We start from the raw sequence: 19,443 nt of genomic DNA, 5'->3' as shown, positions 1-19,443 counted from the left end.
TGACCACTCTCAAAATGCCAGTTCATCTATCTGTGAACACAAATGTGTGGCCTTGTTGGTTTTTCCAAAAGGAGGGTGTTGGAGAGGGGAGGATGGTCATTATCTACATTTGTAATTTTTCAGAGGATGTTTCATTGTATGTTGTCAGAGCAGCCACATTTGTATTATTTCTCTGTTGCCCTATCATCACCATACATCAGGAAACAAGAATCCCAATGTACAATTACCATTCCGAGTAGATACACAAAAGAAATCAAAGCTTTATTTCTGAGTGGAAGAAAGGGAGATTCCACCGAGCCCCCTGAGGGAACGTGTACGCTGCTGAAGAGTGCATTATTGAAAAAGAGCTAAGCAATTGTGTGGTGTACGACTGCCAACACTTTCTAGTCTTTCAACTTCACTTCGAAATGCTTATGAAGAATAACATCTTCACATTTTTCAAAATGCTACTACAGGAGAAAGCCACTTATACTCACTCACACTCACAAGTATTGCAAATACAGCAGTTATTATTTAAAGAAGAGAAAGCAAAGAGAGACAGAGAAACTTCAAAATCTTGGCTTCCACAGTGTGGAGCATTTTAGCCAGGAATCTTTAGCACTAGAAGCCTAATGTGCTGGGGCCACAGCATCCTCAGCTGCTTCATGGAAGGAATTCCGGCCTCCTCCCTCTGCAGAGGCAGAATGTTTTAAAGAAAAGAGCTTTGAGAGAATATAACAAGGCCAAACTTGAACTGCGAAATTATTTTTTCTCTTTGATAGCTTTTCTGACAAGTAAGTAATGCTAACTTCTCACATACTGATATCACTGGCCAATTTAGTCATTTTTCCTATATAAGTATAGATGGCATAAAAGCAAAACGTGAGTCAACTGAGTTGTTTGGACAGTTCAATCAGTGCATCAAAATAGTAAATCTAAGACTGTGATGTGGTACTGAATTAAATATTCCTGCCCAGCATGGTGGTACACATCTGTAATCCCAGCACTCGGGAGGCCAAGGCAGGAGGATACTGCCAGTTCAAGGCCAGCCTGCTATACACAGCGAGTTCAAGGCTTGCCTGAACTACATAGTGAGAAAATCTGACTTTCTGATTTTTATTTTTTATTTGATTAAAAATGTCTCAAATAAATAAATATATATTTATTTAAAAAAATAATACATGTGTATATTGGAAAATGTATTTGCCATCATATTTTTAAAAAGAGACCTCAACTATTGACACAAAAGCATATTTTAGGAAAAAAGATTAGTCAATAATTGATAATTGTCAGTTATTAAATTTATTGAACAAAATTCAACCATATTTTAATGAATGCAAGATTACACTGGATTAGGAACAACACTGTAAAATACAATGAAAATATATGAATTAATTTTTACCTCTCAAGTTTTTGGAGAATACTTTAATTATTGTTTCTTTCTATTCCAGTTTTAAAATTGAGTTGAATGCTGATAAAACAATATGTGATCAAATCTAAGTCCTATATGTTGGGCAATTAATGTTTGGCAACAATATTAAATGTGCACTTTCCATTTCCAGAACTAGCTGGCCCGCAGCCCAAACATGACAGCAGGTCATATAGCTAAAGCAGTATTTGGGTATTCTTAGAATAACATCACTTGCTGTCTTCCTCTGCTTTGATAGTATTTCTTTTCTTTCTTTTTCTCAACATAAATTTTTTTATAGCCACATAGGTCACTGCATGATAAATGTCTGAATCCTGAGAAATCTTGAAAGCAGCACTTCTTCAAAAGCACATCTGTCATGATAGGGTTCTTTCAAGTGTTTGGAGGATTAGGTCAAAATTTAACTCATTTAAAAATAAAGAAGCATGTATAGTATACATATAATACTTTTAATATAAAAGAAAAATGAACTATAATCATTCTACCCAACCCAGAGGACCACACTGTTTTAGCAGCCTGAGTCCAGCAGAAGATGGGCATAAGGACACATAGCGTCCAGGAGGGAAGACACAGGTAAAAGGCATGTCAGAAGAAGGCAGGCCCCCAGATGCCAAGATCACATATTTAGGAAAGGCACTATACCCGGAAAGAATGATTCTTGTGACTAACAGACATTTTACTAATCAGTAAAATCCCACTGATCATAATCTAAGGCGAATGCATCTTAATATACACTTTACAGACTTTGCCAATGCCTAGAAGATAGGATGGTAGAGTTCAAAATCTGACTTTCTGATTTTTATTTTTTATTTGATTAAAAAATATTTCCTATTGAATTATAAGAGAATAACAATAGCTATTATACCGTGTATCATTATCTTCAAAGTAGAGTACAAGACAGAAACCACAAAAAAGTTCCTACAAAACAGAAATAGTGACACTAATCTTTTAAACAAAGATAACCTAGAAGTATAAATGAAGTCAATTAGCATATATATTGAAATATTTTTAAAACAATGAGATTTGTAATTTTGGGAAGTATTTGAACTATTCAAATTTTTCCTTATTTTCTACTTAGCTCTCTCCTATTTTGTTTTCTATCTTTGTTTCCCAGAGAAGAGAAACTATGCCATATTTGAGCTGTGTGTCTGACTTACTTCACGTAATATCTCAAGTTGCATCTGTTTACCCACGAAAGCCTCAGGTTTCTTCATGCCTACATAGCATCCCACTACGTATAAATATATTTTCCTTATTCATTTAACTGTTAATGAACATAAAAACCACTTCCCAGATTAGCTATAATAAATTGTGCTGCTATGAACATGGGTATGCACATATCTCTGTTACAGGATTATTTTAACTCTATATGAAACTCAGTGTGAAGAGCCATCAAAAACTAGAAATGGAAATTCCATTCTACTCAGCTATGCTCTTTTACGTATCTATCCAAAAGAGTTTAAATCTCTTTCTTACATCTAAATGTGTTTCTCCATGTATAAAATGGAAATAATAATACATATAGTAGAATGACATATCTTAATGCCTAGAAAAAGCTCAATGTATAGTAACAATGCAGTTATTCAAAACTATTAATTTTCTAGACATCATCTTGTACCTCTTATTTATTTTTTAAGACACTGGGATTGAATTACAAGGCACATTACCATTGAGCTATACCCCCACCCTTTGCTATTTAATGTTGAGACAAAGTTGTGATCTTCCTGCCTCAGCCTCCCAGGTACATAGCTGGAATTACAGGCTTGTGCTGCCACATCCAGCATTTGTCTCTTTTTCTTGTACTTATGACCATCTGTGAAGTAGCCACCCATTTCCACTTACAGGATAAGGACAAAAGGATACTGCTTCTTTTATGTTCTCAGGAGTTCTCTGTCTTTTCTAGCTATTTTTTCCATTATTGGAGACTGAACACAGGGTTTTTTCATTAAGTTTTATCCCACCTCTTGCATTTTAAGACAGTCTCACAAGTTGCTGAACTTTCCAGGCCAGTCTCAAACTTGTCATCCTCCTGCCTCAGCCTTCCAGAATGCTGGGATTAGAGGTAGAGCACCACCACCCCTGATTCCAATCTATGTTCTTATTAAGGGTTTTTCTTTATTCATGAGTGTTTTTTGTTTATATAGAATAAAATTTAAATGTTTATGAAATTTTATTTATTTGTAATTTATAGCCTAAGATTATGACAAACATACTTATAAGTCTTCATTATCAGCTGGTGCAATAACCCTCATGCTGCTCATAGGAGCAGAATTTGGCTAAAGTAATAAACACTGAGAATATACCAGTACAGAAAGAATTAATTTCTAATTTGGACACTTATTTTAAATAGGAATTTCTCTTTCCAAATAATCAAAACAACTATTCGTAGTTGGAAACTTAAGACACTACTATTTCTTCTTTAAATCTTGAAACATTAATTTTATATTTCAAAGGAATGTTAGCTTAGAAGCAAAAGGCTTTGATCATTTCATCAAGTCAAAACTGTAAAATTGAATTCATGGGGGCAGACCAAGAAATTTTCCTCAGCTGACAAAAATTTCCAATTTTAAATCCACAGTCACCCTTCCTTCACTCCATGTCTGCACAGCTCTGCGGAATTTTGTTTGCACAGAAAAATGAGACCCTCCATAAACAGTGGGTTCTACAGCATCTTTCCACATAACATAACATTTCTAAATATTAAAAACAATAACTTGTAAGGGACATTTTAGAAAATGACTTAGAAATTTTTCAGGGACTTATTCCTGACACTGCATGTGATTTCAAAATATCTCTATCTAGAGAAAAATATTTCAAGTGTTCCTTTTGGTATGAAAGTCCTTTCTCCAAGGCTAGGCCTGTAAATAAAGTATTTTTTTAAAGATGGAATTTATTCAAATATGAGATTGGTTTTAAATGACTGCACTGCTAATCATCCGCTTGAGTAAATTGATAGCTTGTCAAGTTTTATATTTGGCTATTAACAGCAGCCTCTCTTCTACAGCACTGCCACTACATACTCTTGTAAGGATTAAGTAAGGTGAGATTCATTTACATGCCTGGCATAGGGTCTGGCACTTCATAAGCTCTCAATCCGTGGCAGCTGTTAATATCTTACTACCAATTATTTTTTAACTGAAGGAGAGAGAAACTGACTTGTCCAGCATTTGCCATCAGAGACTTCCACTGTTTTCTGGGACTTCTCTGCATTCATCATAAACGACACCAGCAATTGAAATTTTAATACATGAGTTAAGAAATTGAACTGGTTGCTACTAAATTCATTTCCCCGTCTCCACTCTTGCTCTCATCCTCTCCATTCTGTATGCAGTGCTCAAATCATTTCTCTAACACATACAACAGGCCATATCTCTCTCCTGATGGAACCCTTCCAAAGACTTCTCACCCAGAACAAAATCCACTGTTTCCCCCACAGCCTACAAGACCTCCCAGGAACCAGTCCCAACATAGCCGTCCTGGTCATTGTGAAGTTCCTTGCAATGGCCAACCTCAGGGTCCTTTGTACATGTTGTCACCTCCCCTCTCAGAGCTCCCTCCCTCTTTTTCACATGGCTTAGTCCTTCTTTTCCTGTACTACTCAGGTAAAGCCCACCACATTCCACCAAGAACTTCCCCCATTCCTTCTCCATTCTCCTTTCCATCATACTCATTCATTTTATTTACTGTGCTTCTCCTTATCGTAGCTAATTATGCATTTGTTGGCATATAAAAATGAAACCACTGCTCCAGACAAGTAGTACTATTTTAATCTCTGCTCCTTCAATCCTTTATATAACTTTGGCCAAAACCATAACTTTTCAGACACTTGTGGCTTATAACAGTCTTACTTTGGCATTTAAGACATGGCCCTGTTCATGGCCTGTTCCTAAGGCTGATGTAAAACTATTCTCTTCCCCCTCCCCAGCACAGTTTAATTTTTTTCACACTTCCTTTTCATTATCTATTTAAATTTCCTTTCTCATCCTGCGTACAATTACTTAGGGAGCCTAACTCACCCAGCACATCCAGAAGAGTTACATGAAGAGACTGATTTTTCTATTTTATTTGACTAAGAAAATGCAATAATATTTTCCCACAGAGTTTTCTTGTGTACTCGATGAGGAATCGAGAACTATCTGTTTTATAGAGTATTATTTCATTTGTGTGCATTAGGTTGTGATGGTTACATAGGAAAACATTTCTTAGAAGTCCCTATATCTTCAAAATTTTACTTTGTTTTCCTTGCAAGCTATGTACAGTTCGCTGGCAGTCAATATCCTGTAGAAAGACAATCCACAAGCCACCTGGCCAAAGCAACCTCTACCATCTCTACTTAGCAAAGTCTTTATCATTATGAAAAATGGAGGAATAGGAGATGCTTTAACTTAACAATTAAAATCACATCAACTCTAGGTGATTCTGAAAGATAGAGATCTCTCCTCGTCAGATAAACTGTCATTTTTAATAGACTTCATGTTTTAGAGAAATTGTTGGCTCACAGCAAAATTGAGAAGAAAGTATAGAGTTCTTATAGAGCCTCTGCCCACCCCCATATCCACACACACACAGCTTCTCCCACCTGACACTGAAGAAACTCCTATTATACACCTGGTGATAAAAGACTGGGTTTCATTTTGAGTCCAGGTGATCCTGACACAGGAATCTGCTAGGGAAGTGGTGAGATTTAGGAGAATAGCACCCTCTCTCCTACCCTTCCAAAGGGAGTGGCCATGATACCTTTGCCTTCCTAAGTTAAGCAGTGCAAAACACAATCCAGCTCTGTCACCTCTGTTATTCCCCAGATACCTACAAGTGGAGCCACGGTAACAACTGGGGTCTTCTTTCAAACATTTCCAGGAAGCCACCTGAGGCTGCCAGTATTCTCGGTAGGCTAAGGCTTGCGCCTTCCTCCTGCTAGTCATCCACACACACACACCCTTGTCCTGGACTCTGAACTCTGCCCTGGGAGCTCTATGCTGTAACTTTGGACACACTTCCTAGTCATCAAGAGCACAAGTTAAATGCCCACTTCCTATTTTCCTCAGAGATGAGCCAGGTACAGTAAAGAATAACGAGACCAATTGCTAGGTTCCAAGAACTTGCCACAAAATTCACCTCCCAATTTATTTCTACTCCATCGTTTAAGTAACCCTGCAGATCCTGCCAAGGAATGCAATATTCACCCACCTTTCTAGCACATCGCCATCATGGATTTCCTTAGAGCATAGCTCACTTGCCTTTGAGTAGGAGAATGGATCTCCTGCTTTTGGTTCATGGAGAAGAAAGGAGACAGGTTCTGACTACAAATTCCCAAAAAGGCTGATTCCTCTCATTTTCTTGCCTTTACTGTTGAATGTAGGTTTAGTGGTAAAGCTGGTTCTCACCTAGGGACCCCATAAGTCAATGGTATTGGCAACATACAGGAAATCAGACCTCTGCCTCCTTTATTGGTGCAAGTAACTTTTTCTATTTTAAATCTTGAATCTTGTATTGCACTCCATTACATTTCTTCCTTTTCTTTTCCTCTAGATCTAGTATCTAGAGGGTAATGAAAGAATTATCATATTGAAATTCAATGTGATTATCTGAAAACATATTTTTCTATATCTTCATTCAAGCCACTATTTTATATGTTTTCGATCTGCACAGAATACAGCCAAGTCAGAACTCTAGAATATTCTAGAAAACTTCTGGATCAGAAAACATCTGGATCAGCAATTTTGGGATACAATGCTCATCCAACTGCAAATCCACTCACATCTACCCAGTTGTGCCCTCATGCAGTTCACATTCTCTCTGTTTCTATCTCTGTCTCAATCTCTGTCTCCATCTCTGTCTCTGTCTGTCTCTGTCTGTCTGACTCTCTCTCTCTCTCTCTCTCTCTCTCTCTCTCTCTTTCTCTCTCTCTCTCTCTTTCTCTGTATCTTTGTTTTTCTCTCTTAATGAAAGAGGATTTCCTGACTACTTCTGAAAGTGTCAAGTATGATGAGGTAAGTATATTCCACGTGAGAGAGATATTTTTGAGGAAAACTAACAGCAATGTGCCTTTTAGTAGAATAACTTTTTAATGTAAACATTCTCCAGTTATTTAGATCAAGCCTTGCAGGTATTGTTAGATTTTCCTTATTAAAAATCATTAACCTATTTCCTAAATCACCACAAACCATCCTAACATTAGTATTGTTCAAAGTTTACAGAACTCTTTGAAGGCTTTTTCAGTTTCTATCTGGACAAGTGTCCATCTTCAGATTCCTCTTAAGCACCAAAAATTCTCGCAGAACAAATTCTCACTTCCAGAGCCCAATCTTAACATGTCTATTGCGCCTGGGAAGTTCCACAGCTGAACCTACAGCACCAGTGGCTAGAGCTTCTGTTAATTCTCTCATCCATCTTACAGATTTATTACTTGCTCACATTATTTACATTACTTTTCCTCTCTTTCCCAATGTAAAGATTATTTGCTTTGCTGGGAAAGAAGAAATCAAAGAAAACTAAGATTCAAATTGCTCTCCTTTCTCCATAATTTACCCTGCAGTGCTGTCATCTCCAACAAGGAAGCCTATTACTTTATTACTCCTTTTATTGTACCTGTAGACTTAAGGCCTATTTTATGGCCTGGTGTTTTTTTCATAGTTCCAGTTAATTCCCAATGGGATCCTTGCTGATTCCATGAATTCCCAGAAACAATAACCCACGCAGATATCCCTCAACAGCTTTGGTGTTTTCCTCTTTGGCGCTCCCTCTCCTTGTACATCACTGTTTCCCTCGGGATATCTGCCCTACAACCTGCCATGCACAACTGCCTTACATCAGATGTTGACCAGCCAATAGCAGCATTTTGGATGACAGTGTTCTGCCCACGCATCACCACCCAGGACACAATCTGTGGGAGACCCAAGCTGCACAGTTCACCACTGGAGAAGACCGTGCCTACCATCTTTCTGACAATGCTCCTTAAATTGACACTCTTTGAAAAGGTATGTTTACTTCCTCAATTTGAGCTACTTAAAAAAATCAATAGCAATCTTAATTCCCACCAGAGATAAATAGCCCAAATCTTTAACTATGCATGAATGTAGCAAACTTAAGAGAATACAAAAGGTTGTTTGGCCTTCAAATTATCCATTCCCTTCTCAGAACTCCACTTTTCCCAATCTGGATGGTCTCCAGAGTTGAGGATGAGAGAAAGAGCTTGTGGTTTTTCTTTTCCACAAGGTAAAGAAGAGTTTTCTATTTTTAAATTTTGATTTTGCTTTAGGTTGCTGTTGTTTTGTTTCTGTCAAAGGCTGAATTGGGAAATATCTTTTGCTATACAATCTGGCGAGAAGAGCTTTTATCTAAAACTTCTCTCAAAGGCCATTTGAGCTATCCTTAATCAGTGGGTCTCTAGAAATTTCCTGGAGATTACACTGTCCCTCCCCTAAGAAACTTGCCACTGTGGTATAGTATTTGAATTATATATTTTATAACACAGCCTCTTATTTACTTTTGTCATAGCTGAGACAAAATACTTGGAGGAAGGAAGCTATATTTTGGCTCACAACTTCTAGATAGAGATTTCAGCCCATAGTCAGCTGGCTCTAAGGCACATGGCATAGCAGAAGGTCTTCGCAGAGAAGGCAGGAAGCAGCAGAAGACAAGCAACAAGCTGCCAGTAACATCCTCTTTCTGTCTCTTATACCTTATCCAGGTTACCCACGCTTATGGCAGGTAGCATTCTCACCCAGGGTGGGGCAGTCAAATCCTAGCATCACACCATTAATCAATCTCAGCATCATAAATTTGATCCCACAGCACATATCCTGGGTCCAGCTCTCAAAAGTCCCACCTATGACTGCATGAGGCTTTGGGGGATATCTAAATACAAGCCATAACACACAGTAAGGAATTTGTCAGGTGTCAACTTTCTGCTCCTATTTTTTATATTCTTACCAATTGGATATTGTTTTAAATCAAAATATAATATACTGTATATATTTATACACAATAATATTCCATTTGTATATGTGTCATAACTTTTTCCTCCTGGTCTTTTACTTATCTTTTGACTTAATTTTCAATATCTTCCCCATCCAAATACTATAAAAAAACATTTTTCGATGCCAACTTCCAATTATGCTAATCTATAGAATTGACTATCATGCTTTCCTAGATTATATAGCAATAGTCTCTTTCTTCATCTTTACTCCTTTGTTGTAAAATTCTTTTTTTATTTTAAGAAGCAAAGCAAAAAAAAGGATAAAAATGATACAGAATTTCAAAAAATGTAGAAAATTAACACTAGTTAATATACTAAATGTTGTTATAAGTAATTGTTCAGGTTACACAGTCTAGGCATAAAATGATCAAGCAATAAACAAATGAAAGCACAAACTGTTTGTTTTGATAAACTAACAGAGATTAGTAGTAGTATAGTTAGCTATCGCATATATATATATATATATATATATACATATATACACATACATACATGCAAACATATATCTGTATACTTACTTACATATAATCTTTTTCCTGTTCTTTTCTCCTTTTCTCTATCCCAGTTGTTTTTTCCATTTGAGAACTTTCTTTCCTTTTAATTGTCACAATATCTATTGTATATTTGGGATCTTATTACTCTTTCAGGTTTTTTTTTTCACACTATGGGAACAATATGATATTTATGCAGGTGATTTTGATTTATTTCACGTAAAGTATGTTCTCAGGTTGCCTCCATTTACCTATAAAAGCCTCAAGTTTATCCTTATTCATAACTGACTAATACTGGATTGTATAAAAATACCATATCCTTTTTATCCATCCTGCAGTTGAGGGGCATGTGGGTTGTTTCCAAGCTTTAGCTATTACAGATTGTGCTGCTATAAACATGGGTGCACATACATTGATGTGGCATGATGTTTTCAGGTTTTTTGGCAAATATCCAGAAAGGGAATAGCTGGAGTGAATGGGACTTCCAATCCTAGTTTTTTGAGGACTCTTCACACAGATTTCCACAGTGATTGTACCAGTCTACATTCTCACCAACTGTAGAGAAGCATTCCTTTTTCCCCACAGCCTCACCAACATTTGTTATCAGTTGATTTCTTGATGGCAATCATTCTTTTTGGAGTGAAATGGAATCTCAGTGTTGTTTTAATTTACATTTTTTGAATGACCAGTAGTGTTGAACATTTCTTCATTTATTTATTTGCCATTTGTGATTCTTCATCTGAAAAGTGCATGTTCATCCCAGATGCCCATTTTTGGACTTGGTCTTTGAATTTCGGGGCTTGGTGTTTTTCAGTTCTTTATATGTTCTAGACATAAGTCTTTTGTCCGAGGACCAGGTGGCTAAAGTTCTTCCCCATTCTATGGGTTTTCTTTTCACTCTGTTGGTGATTTTGTTGCAAAATTCTTAAATGCTTATTATTATTATCTTTCTCGATATTCTTGTACTCTAAGGCTTATATCATTCTTGAGAATCTCTAATCTCCATGGTTCTTATATCAGATTTGAAGGCCTATATGTCTGATAATAATATTAATTATAATTATAATGTAAATATTGGAACATTTATTGAGTAATTGTTATGTGTCACATACTGATCAGGTCATTTTACCAGTATTGTGTCTTTTAAGCTTTATAAAACTTTATATAACAGACAAAGAAACAAAATTCAAGAGATTAAATCTTTTATTCTACATTGTGTAAGTCATAAAAGTTAGAATCAGAATTTAGTCCTGAGAAATAGAATTTTTCTGTATTTAACACCCAAGTATATAATCATAGCATTTTTTGACTATGAAAAACACCATGTACAATCATGCCTAAATATATGACCAGCAAAATAAGACCTAAGCATATGTTACCAGAATTATAAGACTATAGACAAATAGAACAATCTACTTTCATATAAATTCTAGACACATATATTTAAAAGAATAGGCCATTAATAACAAAAGCTAAAATCACATGTGTAAACACATTTCTTTTAATCTATTCAATTATTTCCCCATAAGCACTAACAGTGCATCACAAATTATGCTGTCTGGAAGATGTACCACAAAACCTAAAGCTGAGAAGATTCATTGCCATGGTCTAATGGAATCGTTTTCTGAGAGAATGAAAATTCTGAGTCTCCAAGATGGAATGTTGCTTTCCAGTTTCCTCATCTAATTAATCAACTTGGAGATGGACACAGAAGAAAAGCTACACAGGAGTGCCACTGCATAATTAATTCACACATCTCATCAGCTACATATAAAAATATTTTCTTCTATGTACTTTAATTCAAAAGTTGCAAACTGGTAATGTTCAGTGGCCAAATTCAGCCTGCAGAAAAGCCTTCATTGTCCTGCACAAATGCATGGAAATTCTCCAGTTTGCCACTGGCAGTACTGCTCCTTGTTGCACCAAAGCTGGCTGAGTGTGATACATTTATATAACCCGATCCAACCTCTACAGACATTTGAATTTATGACCCAAATAGATCATACAATTACCAGGACAGCGAGGCAACAGACCATATTATAGCCCTCATAATCTGAACCTACTGCAGGTACATGGTCCCTGAAATAAATATGAGAAAATGCAACTATTCCACTGTATAATCAACCTCATTTAACTCTTACTCTCCCAGCTCTTTCTCCTTTCCTTCCCAGACTCAGGTGTAAATGGTAAATTTTATAATTGTTGACTTAAGCTCACACCTGGAGTCTGCAGGGTTAGAATACAAATAGGTCATACAGTCTTATGTCACAGAGAGATACATCCCTGACCTTCCACAGATCCAGTGTTTTTACTGGAGCAAACTCTCAGGGATAAAAGCAAAAGTGTGCTCGCTCTAGCCCTCAAACAACCTTGAACATTTCTCAGAGTGGATCATGGAGAAAAAAATGTATTTTTTTGGAAGAGAAAAGAACTAAACATCCCGATTTCTTTCCTTAAAATAGAACTACTATAGGAAAACCCATAAAACTCTGAACTTTCACTCAAGTCATTGTAAAAAGTGCTTGGTTAGGGTGGGTGTAGGAAAAAAAATCTATCTGTAGAGCTTTAAAAGCAGATATTTTTAAAAGCTAGGAAAGTGGTGACAGTCATAAACTAAGCCATTTCAGGTTAAATTGGTTGACAGTGAACAGTCAGGAAAAGATGAGCCTTCAAAAAGAGATTTAAAGCATATCTTTTTAAATCATAAAAGTTATGTCGATGTTGGAAATATTTGGAATTATTTTCAGAGTTGGATTTTACACTATGAGTGATTTTACATAAAATAATAATAATTCTCTTTCTACTGTGTGGGAGAAAGACAAAACATGGTTGGTTAAACTCTTCTTTCCAGCAGCCCAAATTGCCAGCACCATTTCATAGAACCATGTCAAAGACAAGGGGCAATAATGATATTTGCACTGTTAAAACTGTGTCTGCAGGATGCCAGCAAACCCTTGATCATGCTGATTCACTCAATCAACCAGTTAATTTAGTGAAATGTTTACTCAAGCCTGTGTTTTTGCCTAAATTAACCAAACGACTAATTGGCTTGGTTGCCTGGCTTGTGACTACTTTCCCAACAGCTGCCCTTAGTCACTTGAAACAGTCACCTACAGGTCTCACTGCCCATGTCTTTACTGTGTGGGGTCAGTGCTTATTCACAAGGCTGCCTCTCTCCTAAACACCATGCTCCTCAAAGGGCAGGGACAGCTCCCTGTCCACCAGGAAGCTTTAGCACCAGAGTCAGCATCAGAATCCTCAGAGTGTGAAAAATAAGTCAATGCTATGGCTGTTGACAAGCTTCTACTGTGGTAGGACAGGAATTTGTCAATTTCTTAATCTCTCTCCATTATTGCTCAGGCCTAGAGGGTCCTTTAAACTAAAGGTAGCTAAGTGGTCTCCTCGACATTGTTATGCTGTCAGGTGGGTCTCTGCTTTCTGCTCCCTGGGCTCCAGCCCTCCCTTTCCTCAGTGTACCTTCCACAAAGCATTCCTTAAAAATGTGACAAACATTTCTTTCTTCATACTACCTCCGCTACTTGTCCCAGTCATTTGAGCATTTAGTTACAAACTACTCGTTTGCTCTGTGTTTACTATATTTATTTTTTATATTTATCAACCACCACAAAGATTACTAAACTGTGTAAAATTTTTATGAGTACCTGTGCTAAGTTATGTGCAATTGGTATTTGTAATAAATTAAATAGTAAATAACAACTATCAGCTGTCTAGTGTTCTACATTTTATTTCACTCGCTTGATATAAGCGCAGTTCTAATACCTACATCTAATGTCTGTATTAGAGAATCGAGGCATGGAGAAGTTAAGGAATTGGTTTATGACACAACTAGTAGGTAAGTCTCTTTTGGATCCCCTCTTCTCAGAAGTGATCACCTGTCCAGGCACATATCCTAACAAAGACACCTCAGTTTCCTTAGATGACTATCTTTCTCCAGCATATGCATCTTGTAACATGCAATGCAAACTCATAACTACCCAATCTGCATCACTACAATCTGCATTCCTGCTAGAAGGAATTGAGACTTGACTGAGACTGACCCAAAACTCTACTGCCCACTTTGCAAGCAAAGGCAGCGGACAACTGGACACCTGGACCTCCATAGTACTGACCTTTACAGCACTTTTTTTTATTAAATCACTATGTAGAAAGTTGCTATTTAGTTTCATTTGGTCAATAATTATGTCAGTTTTGTGGAATTTGACCATGGGTCCATGGTATGGAGGGTTGTTAGGTTATTGCAATGTTTCCCTCATAAAGATTCTTGGTAGAGAATCAGTCTGGTTTTAATAACAAGAACAAAAGTCTCCCAAAGCAAATGTTCTGTCCTTTTCTTCTTCTTCTTTTTTTTTTTTTTTTGGCGGGAGGGGGGAGGTACTCTATGGAATTTTTTACTACCCAGGTTTCCCTTTTAGATTAAGCCAAATTTGTGGTCTAGCCTAAGCAAGTAAGCGGGTTTTATAGTCATCTTAATCTTCTTCCCTGATTCTATTTAATGACTCACATTTACTTTTTCTTGTAGTTTTCTCTGCTTTTACTTTACAGTAGACACACAAGAGGATAAGCAATCAAAGAGAGAGATGGAATGCTGCTCATCTCTCAGCTTTCCTCAGTGTCCATATATCCAAACCTATGCTTCCCACATCATCATCTCAAAAGTGACCATAAATAATTATTTTGCATATTACTGACATGATTTTTCATCAAATTTTGAGTCATAGTACCCTTTTCTAAAGGCAAAGATCTTTTCTCTAGAAAAAAAACATTACTCCTACCTAAAATCATCCATATCCAGGAGCTCATGAATCTCTGAGGCTGGACCAAAGTCTATGGATTGCAGAGAAAACAAATTTTTGCTTGGGTGAATAAATAAATCTTTAAGAGTCTGCTCCCAGGACTTGATGAAATCCCAGCAGACCGGATGCTCAGGGAATGTCCAAGTGACTGTCACCAAGACAAATCAGGCCTCTTTCCTGAGACTCACCTCCCCCATTCCTTCTTCTCTACCCAAATTGTACAGTGTACAGTGTACAGTGCTGGTCCTTCTCTCTGTGTCCTTTCCCCACATTAACCATAACCCTAACGGGCTAGCATCTTAGACTATGTGGCTCCTTTATCCCGAAGTATGACCATCACCAGCTCACCAGCCCAGGACTCTGGCCTCAGGCTTTGCTGTTTCATGCCTTCCTAAATGGATAGAAGGGAGAAAAAAGCAGGGGCCACAAGGACCTTGTAAATGAGAGGACAGAGAGGCACACCGGGGAGAACGCAAAACCAGAGCACAAAGTAGAAGATACCTCAACACTGCAGAAAATAAGAATGACAAAGAACCATAGCTAGTCAGATGCTGAATGCCAGAGGTGTGGTGTGTGTGTGTGTGTGTGTGTGTGTGTGTGTATGTATGTTATAAACAGTATATAAAGTATTACATATAGTATCAGCAAAAACTGCCAACTCTGACACTTTTAATATATCTGGAATTTGAGGAAATGAAGAGAAGAAAAACTGAAAACATGATTTGACAGTATAAAAGAAATGCGAATCACAGTTACATATGCAACACGTTTACCTCTTATGACTAATAACCAGATGCAAAATAACTAGTACAGTAGTATATATGTAGCATTAATTTTATCATAAATTGCATTTGATTTGCATGCTAAAAGTTGTTTCTGTCAGTTGAGCCTCAAATTTTGCTGCTCATGATTTCTGGCGTTAAGGGAGCCATTGACAAGAACCGTAACTTATGGTCTTTTTCTTTTTCCCTTAGCATTCAAACAGCATGGGAACACGTGCCTGGAAACTGATAATCTAGTTATGCGGAGTAGAGGTTTCATATATACCTTATGCCAACAGAGAAAAGCATAAGACATTAGGTCAGATGGCCACAGTACGTGTGATTTATAAGAAATAGGGAAAAGAATAATTGCAACAACAGGTCAAAGGAAGTTTATATAAGGAAAGTGAGTATTTTTTTAAATTTAGCCTTAAGAAAAATCTGTGATGTAAATTTAGTGGAAAGGTGGTTCAGTCCAGGAATAAAAATTATTTTCCTTGATATAGAATACATTCAAGGTCTTAAACAAATCATTATTTCATCTTAATGTACTATATTACATTATAATAAAATAGGACAAACTTTGAATGAACTTATCCAAGAAATTTAAAATATTTAAATGTTTAGTTTATGTACCCATAGAAGTATATATTCATATTTTGATTTGTCAGCTTAAAAAATTTAAATTCCAAAAGTCAGAAAGCTGTCTATGAAAATTAAATTATAATCTATTACAAAATAGAATAATAAAATCACCAATAGTGGTTAACATATCAAACTTTATATCCCCTGCATCTTAGACTCTATGTGGCTCCTTTATCCCGAAGGATATTATTATGTTATTGGAAAATGTGTTTTAATCTTCCTGCTTTGAGCCTAACAAACTGATGACTATGCCCATCTTAATCACTAAAATTAATGGTACTGGCTAATAAGTTCGTATAATTATGAGAACCATAGAAAAATTTATTACATCATAATAGTAAAAGCAAGTATGATGTCTGAAATTCCAAATTAGAGCTAAAGCCTTTGGTAATCCATCAAAAAAGTTGGAAGGTCAAAGAGAGCTCTCAGGTTTCACTCTGAATTCAATCAGACCAGAGAAGTTGAATGTGTTGGCTCCTATTCTGCAAAAAGCAAAGGTAGATATACAAGACTAACCATGAAAGAAAACTTGGCATGGAGGAAACATGTATGATACCAGTACTCTAGGAGGATAAGACAGTGGAACTGCAAGTGTGAGCCCAGGCTGAATAATTTACCAATTAAGCAAGACCCTGCCACAAAATAAAAAATGGATTGTTCACTATGAAAGGTTTTAATCACCAGGACAGGAAGGAATAAGAGGAAGAGAGAATGAGAGGAAGAGAGAGAGAGAAGGAGAGAGGGAGAGAAGGAGAAGGAGAAAGAGAGAGAGAGAAAGGGAGAGAAGGGAGAGAGAAAAAAAGAAAAGAAAGAAAGAAAGACAGACAGACAGACAGACAGACAGACAGACAGACAGACAGACAGAAAGAAAGAAAGAAAGAAAGAAGAGAGACAAAAGGAGGGAGGGAGGAAGGAAGGAAGGAAGGAAGGAAGGGAGGGAGGGAGGAAGGGAGGGAGGGAGGGAGGGAGGAAGGAAGGAAGGAAGGAAGGAAGGAAGGAAGGAAGGAAGGAAGGAAGGAAGGAAGCTTTTAGGGAATACATTATGCCTCCCCAAAAGTCCCATCCTCCAGAAACTCAGACAGCATTTTGATGGGGTATTTAGAGGAGTTTCTAAGGATCTCTAATTTAAATAAGGACAATAGGATATTATCCCTAGTCCTACAAGAAAAAAAAAAAATCTAGACAGACACCGACACAGAGGGAAGGCCAAGAGAAGACAGAGGAAGAAGGCAACCAGCTACAAGTAAAGGAAAGAGACCTCAGGAAAAGCCATCCTGACAACACCTCCATGTGAGACTTTTGGTCTCCAGGACTGCGAAAGACACATTTTTGTTGTTAAAGCCACCTAATGTATGGTACTGGTGTAGCAGTTCTAGTAGACTAACCACTGAGAGGCTCCCTTGGAAGTGACAGGCAGAGGGAGTCAGCAGTGGCTGGGAGAACCTGGAGTCCCAAATGCTGGTCGAATCTTAAGGGAAGAAAGAGACAGTTGGGATGGAGAAGGCAGGAAGCGAGTGGAGGGTGGACAGCAGTGTTGGAGACTGCAGGGCAAGTCTAACACAGGTTGGCCAGGCCAATGGTGAGTCCCGGATCTCTCAGGAACCGATGGCCTTGGCTTCCCTGTCATGCTTAGTCACTGGCTGAGAATGACTCACGGGCAGCACAGGTGATGCCTCAGAGTGCAGCAGAGGGGGTTCATCAGGTTTTACACACCATACATTTAGTAATCTAGGAGGCTTATTCTCAGGGCTGCCCTGCAGGAAGGACTTCCCACGCCCAGCCCAGACACAGCTGAGAAAAACCTTTTACTCTGAAGTCACAAGCACCATTCCGGATCAACATTCAAGGAACCACTGCATCTACCAGGTTACCACTGTGAAACTGCAAAGTATTTTTCATTTTTCCTTAAGCACGAACACTGTTCCAAGCACTATATGAGTAAAATCAAGGCATTCAGACTGCCACTGACAGATTTCTAGTCACGCAGAAGATACCTATGCTGTAAATTACTTCTGGTCCTTTTTAAAAAAAGCAATTTATCTAAATTAATAATGTAAATAAGGGGCACTGATGGCTGTACTAGGAGCTTCTAAATCAGCTCTGAGTGGTAAAATTCAGTTTGCTGACCCAAAAATGAAAAAATCAACAGTGGTGTTGGGCCTCTGGCTCTGAAGTCCTCTGCAAGCTCACTCAGCCTCCCTGTTTTGGAGCCCGCATCCTTTCCTCAGGAAGAAAAATCAAAATGCATATTTTTCAAAGCAATGGAATATCTAAACACACTGCATGGGAAAGAGAACATGGAAAACAAGCATAAATAAACAGGGAATTTTCCAGAATCAAATAAAAAATAAAATACAATTATGTTAATCTGACATACAAAGTAAATTCATGCATCTCTTATAAATAAGTATTCAATTCACCTGATTGATTTACAGAAAAATGGGGAAAGAGGGTGTTTTGCAGCAATGGGTCCAAGCAAGAAGCTTTTATAACAAAAATGAAGTTTTTTTTAACAGCACAAAAGAAAATCTAGCCTATGAATTTGATTGCAAGATAGTCTACTCCAGACATTATTTTCTCTGATATAGAATATATGTCAAATTTTTAAAAAATCATTATTTCATCTCATTATAATAAAATAAGACAAACTTTGAATGAACTCATCAAAAGCACTTAAAAACATTTAAATAGTTTATTTACCCACAGAAGTATATATTCATATTTTGACTTGTCAGTTTAAAAAGTGCAAATTCCCAAAGTAAGAAAGTTATCTATAAAATTTAAATAATAATCTATTCTATAACCTGTGAAATGCAATAAAATCACTAACGGTAGATAACACATCAAACTTTACATCCCCTGCTTAGCATAGGTGTTTCACTGCTTAACAATAGTTGTTCGATTCATATTTGAGGAATGGCACAAATATTCAATCAGTGAATTTCATGCTGTTTAATAATAAAAGGAAGTAGTTCTTATAAATTATTGTACTTAGCATGTCTCTGTTCAGGTGAGGAGGGGGGTGAATGACCTTGAGGAGAAAATTGCTAAGTGGCTGTTCTGCAGTTTCCTGAATCCAAGTCAATCTTGAAAGCGGCAGAACAAAATGGACATAGATAAACGGTCCAGGATAGGCACATTTTAGGGCTACGTTGAATCTGTGGGAATGAGGCATCTGCAAGGTTTCATTTTACTTTCCATATCGTGCCTGTATCATGTGGGCTCCATAAACTATATACAGTAGGCACTAGAAACTTAGGCAGTCAAGGCTGAAATACGTCACATATGGAGTTCCCCAAACCAGCGTCTCAGCAGTCCAAAATCATTCCTTGTCTTGCCAGTATTA

The 19,443-nt window shown here is 37.2% G+C and overlaps 1 protein-coding gene across 5 annotated transcripts in view; it reads right to left on the bottom strand.

The window, feature by feature from the left end:
- Positions 1-19,443, bottom strand: part of Grm8 (glutamate metabotropic receptor 8) — a 783,619-nt gene that overhangs the window by 552,507 nt on the left and 211,669 nt on the right. Inside the window, exon 1 of one of the 5 annotated variants that reach the window (XM_063241288.1) lies at positions 6,219-6,368. The exons of the other annotated variants lie outside the window; for them this stretch is intronic. Within the exon in view, the coding sequence (XP_063097358.1) occupies positions 6,219-6,330 (112 nt within the window). The 5' untranslated portion in view covers positions 6,331-6,368. Of the gene's footprint in view, positions 1-6,218; positions 6,369-19,443 lie in introns of those variants that run through there. 5 annotated transcript variants of the gene reach the window in all.

Source organism: Cavia porcellus, unplaced genomic scaffold (genome assembly GCF_034190915.1).
Source record: "Cavia porcellus strain 051 isolate PalLab524CR breed Dunkin Hartley unplaced genomic scaffold, mCavPor4.1 scaffold_2, whole genome shotgun sequence".
NCBI lineage: Eukaryota > Metazoa > Chordata > Mammalia > Rodentia > Caviidae > Cavia > Cavia porcellus.
This window is presented reverse-complemented; position numbering and strand designations above follow the sequence as displayed.